The following is a 6,045-nucleotide window of genomic DNA, read 5'->3' as shown; positions in this document are numbered from 1 at the left end:
CGACGAGGAAGCCTTCTACATTGACTGTCACTTGCAAGAAATACCAGTCACATCCCTCTCAAACGACACTATATACCCTTTAATAATGAACGGAAGGACACGTCGAACAATGTACTCGTATATTTGAACAAATAAAACTCGGATAGAGCTCACATAAACTTAAACAGCTACTACACTCTCAATATCATTTTTTCTGTCATTCTCTTTCTTTGTATACCTGTCGCTCTCTCTCTCCCTCTCTCTCCTCTCTCTCTCTCTCTCTCTCTCTCTCTCTCTCACTTTCTCTCACAATATATGTACAAATATGTGTAGTTGTATAGCAGGGTGTAAATCTGTCTGTCTATCTGTCTGTCTACTTATCTGTCTATCTAATCTTTTTACAGTATATTTCTCCACTTTCTCTTTCATACACATATAATATCTCATTTCTTTCTTGCCTGTATTCGTATCAGTCACGCTCTATTTATTTAAAAATACAATAAGTAAGCAATATCAGTTCACTTCTCATATATACATTTCAGTATTTACATCGTGACATTCCGTCAGTTGTGGAGGCGCGTGGCTTGGTTATGGTGTCAGCATCATGATTGTAAGATTGTGGTTTCGATTCCTGGACCGGGCGACGCGTTGTGTTCTTGAACAAAGCACCTCATTTCACATTGCTCCAGTCCACTCAGCTGGCAAAAATGAGTAACACTGCGATGGACTGGCGTCCCGTCCGGCTGCGGAACACATACGCCATTGAACCCGGGAAACCGCGCCCATGAATCCGACTAGGCTTTAAAAGGGCACATTTTTTTTTTATTCCGTCTGTTACGACGACGAGGGTTCCAGTTGATCCGATCAACGGAACAGCCTGCTCGTGAAATTAACGTGCAAGTGGCTGAGCACTCTACAGACACGTGTACCCTTAACGTAGTAATCGGGGATATTCAGCGTGATACAGTGTGACAAGGCTGACCCTTTCAATTACAGGTACAACAGAAACAAGCAGTAAGAGTGAGAGAAAGTTGTGGTGAAAGAGTACAGCAGGGTTCGCCACCATACCCTACCGGAGCCTCGTGGAGCTTTAGGTGTTTTGACTCAGTAAACACTCACAACGCCCGGTCTGGGAATCGAAACTGCGATGCTACAACCGCCAGTCCGCTGCCCTAACCACTGGTCCATTGCGCCTCCACAGTATTTACATACAAACACACACGCGTTCATGCAACACTTATCCTCTTTCTCTCTCCTTCCCCTGTTCTTTGTACACGAATACAAGCATTTATATATGTATGCATGTAAATACTTATGTTTTCATGCTTGCATGCATGTATGTATACACACATAGAATTAAATTTATTTATTTATTTATATACGTGCGCCAACATACATATATATACATATGTATATTTAGATATACTTATATACATATTCACACCAATACGCATACATTCATATAAAACACACACATACATACATACATACATACATACATACATACACACATACATACATGCATACATACTTAAGTACTTATGTACATATGTACATACGTGCGTATGTAAGAAGATATGCAGATGTGTGAAATTTCTAAAGAAGTAGACGATAGCATGTGAAGACAAAATTGTAACGGGAATGAGAAGGCAGTGAGCTTTCTCATACAAACACTCACACATCCATAAATTAGTTTATTGCGGGATTTTTTAGTACTTGCTCGTAAATTAGTATGGATTGCCAGGATTTCCTGAGCATCAGTATACCAAAATCAGAGTTGAACCTGTTTAAACATAAAGGTATGATGGTGAAGGAAAACGCAAGCTGCAGTGAGTGGAGGGTGGAAGTAGGTAGTTCGATAGGGGTGTGGGGAGTGCTGAAGCAAGAAAGGTCAAGAAGATATAAGAGAGTCAAATCAGGAAAATGGAACGGGTGAATGATATGTGTATAGAGAAAAGTAGAAGTGGAGAGTTAGGAAATAAGTAGATGGCGTGGGTGGGTAGTATTTTGATGGGTCGTTGTATTGTTCGGTGTGACAATAGATGCTAATAGTTAAGGATGGTGGGGCTGTAAAACTAATGGTAATTCGAATAGTGAAAGAAGAGGCGAGTATTAAAGGGATGGAAATTGTCCTTATAGAAACTAGATGGTTGGCGAAGCGGTAGCTGGAAGAATTAAAGTAAAATGGTGATGGGGAGAGAGAGTACTGAGGCATGAAGAATGTATGAGAGTAAAAAGAGGGCGGTAGAGTCAGGGGTAGAACGAAGTGGTGATTATTTGGTAGCCAAGACAAGACTAGGTAGTGCTAAGTGCTTCTGGTTGAAGAAGAAGCTTGGAGAGGATAGGGAAAGAGTTCGAAGTATGACTATGGGGTGGGTGTAAAGTTAGGTGTGCTAGGCAAGAGGAATGTGTAAAGATAATCTTTAGAAGAAATATCTATTAGAAGGGTTAATATTAGTGGAGGGAATCACATAGATTTAACATACTGGGTAAACGATGAGTATTATCTGTGTTTACATGAGAGGATTACGTCTGCGAATCTACTTAGTAATAACGTAGACTCTCACTTGGTAAGTGAGTAGTGCTACAACCCGGCATTTGTAGACAACCTCTAAGACGGTGAAGTTGAGACACTCGGAGGTTGTAGGTCCTGCTTGCGCTGGGGCCGGAATTGGTCCTTGGTATATGTGGTCATATTGATAGTATTATAGAGAGTAGAATTAAGGTTGGTATTATTGAGTCGGGTGGGGTTTCTAAGGGTTGTGTTATTGCTACCATGTGGGTTGGGTGGGAGTTCAGTGGGATAGATGGAAGGGTCCAAGAACAGGTGGTGAAGTTTGCGTCTATTAGAGGAAACAATACAATATTTACCATTTGACGGATATTTGTCCCCAATGTTTCGGCTGATATGCCCTCATCAGGTGTCTTGGGGAAGGTATAATAATAATAATAATAATTATTATTATTATTATTAGTAGTAGTAGTAGTAGTAGTAGTTTTCAGGTCACTGCTTGGAATCGAACTCGGAATCTTGGGGCTAGTAGCCCGCGCTCTTAGCCACTACGCCATATGCCAGTGGGTAATTTTAGGGCTTACAAATCTAATATTCTCCTATCCTTCCTTAATACCGGTTCGCATATGCTATTCATATCGGCATGCGGTCTGCTTAGGAGGTTGTTGTGTCCTAGCATATATGCTGCTTCTTTCAGTTTTCGTATTTTCCAGTGGTTTTCTCTATCTATTATTTTAACTTCATCCCACAGGGAGAGGTGGTCTCTATTTTTCCATACATGATCAGCTATATCCGATTTATCAATATCTCCCCATGTCACAGCTTAGCGGTGTTCTTCTACCCTTATTTTGAGGGGATAGCATGTTTTGCTTTTGTATTACCTGCGACAGCTGTATGGGATGTAGTACTCGCAGTCTTTGGTCATATTCTCTTTTATTGGTGGTTTTACTCGAAGGTGAAATTTGCGAAGTGTTGTATTACTCTTGAATACTATCCTGATGTCATATGTGTCGCGTATCTTTTGCATCTTTTCAGAGAGGCTTTTCCCATATGGTAGACAGACTTTAGACAGTTTATTGGTTTCATCCTCTCTTTTCTTCATAATTGGAGTGGATAGTATGTTTTGGGGGTAGTTGTTGCTTAATAGATTGTTACTGAGCTTGATCATTTCTTCGTGGTGGTTATCACGATCACTACTTATATTCTTTGCGCGATGTTTTAGGCACTCAGCAATCCTTCTCTTTACACTTTATTCCCACCATCCATACTCTATCGGTGTTTAGAATTTTAAAGGAAAAATTTGGTAGGGATTCAACCTGGAGAGATAAAGATACTGCAAACTATAGGATCCCGGTCTTGCTACTCTTGGTGAACGTAGAACCCGTGGGTATAGTGGATGGGGCTACATTGGGAGGCTTGAGATCATTATAGCTTGGAGATGGCCAGTGGGGATAGCTATTGCAAGGTGTATGGATTATTCTCACACCTAAATTCTCATATTTTTCAAGACAATTATACTTTAATCTTTATGTTATATTCTCTTATTGTAGATCTACAAACCACTAAGAAAATAAGGATTTATTCCTATTACTTTATGATACTACGTAAGTTTATAAGCCTTCCATAGATCAGTACTAGTTTCTTATTTTTTTATTGCCCACAAGGGGCTACACACAGAGGGGACAAACAAGGACAGACAAAGGGATTAAGTCGATCGTATCGATCCCCAGTGCGTAACTGGTACTTAGTTTATCGACCCCGAAAGGATGAAAGGCAAAGTCGACCTCGACGGAATATGAACTCAGAACGTAGCGGCAGACGAAATACCGCTAAGCATTTCGCCCGGCGTGCTAACGTTTCTGCCAGATCGCTCTAGTACTAGATCAGTACTAGTTTCGCTTACCAGGGTGACATTGATTCTTTATCATGTTTAAATAGGATCTAATCTCCCATATTTTTTTTATATTCTAATTGGTGAATCCCTTGATTATTTGAATTTAATATTTACTGTATATTAAGTAACATTATCGACAGTATAAGCTTTCATTTAATTGACATGATAATCTATATTTTTTGTGATCTATTTTGAAAGTGTTTCAAGTGTTACTCTGAAAGTTAGAAACAGTATATTTGGAACTTATTTATTGTTTTGATATATTGACGATAACATAATGTAAAGTAGAAGGTATTGTACAATATTTTTTTTAAATTTCAAGTCAGATCTCAACAACTATTGTTTTGGAATGAATAATTACTCTATATTGACATATATACATTTGTTTTTCAACCTTTTTTTTTTAACAAGTCGTGTTTTACTCCAGAGAAACTAAAACTAAGAAAGAATATGTACAAATAGGCGCAGGAGTGGCTGTGTGGTAAGTAGCTTGCTTACCAACCCCATGGTTCTGGGTTCATTCCCACTGCATGGCACCTTGGGCAAGTGTCTTCTACTATAGCCTCGGGCCGACCAAAACCTTGTGAGTGGATTTGCTAGACGGAAACTGAAAGAAGCCTGTCGTATATATATATGTATATATATATGTATGTGTGTGTATATGTTTGTGTGTCTGTGTTTGTCCCCCCCCCAACATCGCTTGACAACCGATGCTGGTGTGTTTACGTCCCCGTAACTTAGCGGTTCGGCAAAAGAGACTGATAGACTAAGTACTAGGCTTCCAAAGAATAAGTCCTGAGGTCGATTTGCTCGACTAAAGGCGGTGCTCCAGCATGGCTGCAGTCAAATGACTGAAACAAGTAAAAGAGTAAAAGAGTAAAAGAGTAAATATTGATTTCAAATTTTGGCAGAAGCTCAACAGTTTGGGGAAAGTGGGTAAATCGATTATATGATCCCCAGTACTCAAACTGGTACTTATTTTACCAACCCAGACAGGATGGAAGGCAAAGTAGAACCCAGAATATCACGTTGAGCAAAATACTGCTAAGCCTTTTTGCCGGGCTTGCTACCGTACATGGATATTAGAAAGGAGAAGCATTTATTTCCTAACAAAATTATATACGTGTCGACGACAGATTCACCACTTCCATAAAGCCACTCCCGTATTCATGGTTTGACAGGTACATATATAAATACGGCGGAACTACCACTTTGCCGGACGTATACTTTGCCGCACACTGGTTTCAAATTCCATATATATCATTAATACATAGCACTGCTGATCTCTAAACTCAGCATATATAAGTAGATGCCATACATTTAATACCATTTCAAATGTTTATCACAGTGAGAAGCGAAAATACTCAGGTTTGAGCTTTAAAATATCTTAGTTACCGTCTGTTTACATCTCTACGACAAGCGGGATTACAATGAATTATAAAGTAAGTAAAACTTACTGAAATAATCTAATATATTTTTGTTTGTAGCTATACTTATTCTGTATGTCTCCATTTAAGGATTATAATATGTATATTTTCTTCTTCTTTTTTTTCTTCTTGCTTTTTGCTTCTCGCTTTTTTTCTTCTTACTTTCCCCATATCTTTTCCACGAGTAGTTTCTATTTTCTTTTTGAAACATATTTATGTGATATATATATATA

At 38.9% G+C, this 6,045-nt stretch overlaps 1 protein-coding gene across 1 annotated transcript in view; it reads left to right on the top strand.

The window, feature by feature from the left end:
• The first annotated feature begins 5,601 nt into the window (after positions 1-5,601).
• The window catches only part of LOC106868535 (interleukin 17-like protein), a 3,827-nt gene continuing 3,383 nt past the window's right edge, over positions 5,602-6,045 (top strand). Inside the window, exon 1 of the mRNA XM_014913838.2 lies at positions 5,602-5,827. Coding sequence (XP_014769324.1) covers positions 5,816-5,827 — 12 coding nt within the window. The 5' untranslated portion in view covers positions 5,602-5,815. The remainder of the gene's footprint in view (positions 5,828-6,045) is intronic.

This window comes from Octopus bimaculoides, chromosome 1, assembly GCF_001194135.2.
Source record: "Octopus bimaculoides isolate UCB-OBI-ISO-001 chromosome 1, ASM119413v2, whole genome shotgun sequence".
NCBI classification, from domain to species: domain Eukaryota; kingdom Metazoa; phylum Mollusca; class Cephalopoda; order Octopoda; family Octopodidae; genus Octopus; species Octopus bimaculoides.
This window is presented reverse-complemented; position numbering and strand designations above follow the sequence as displayed.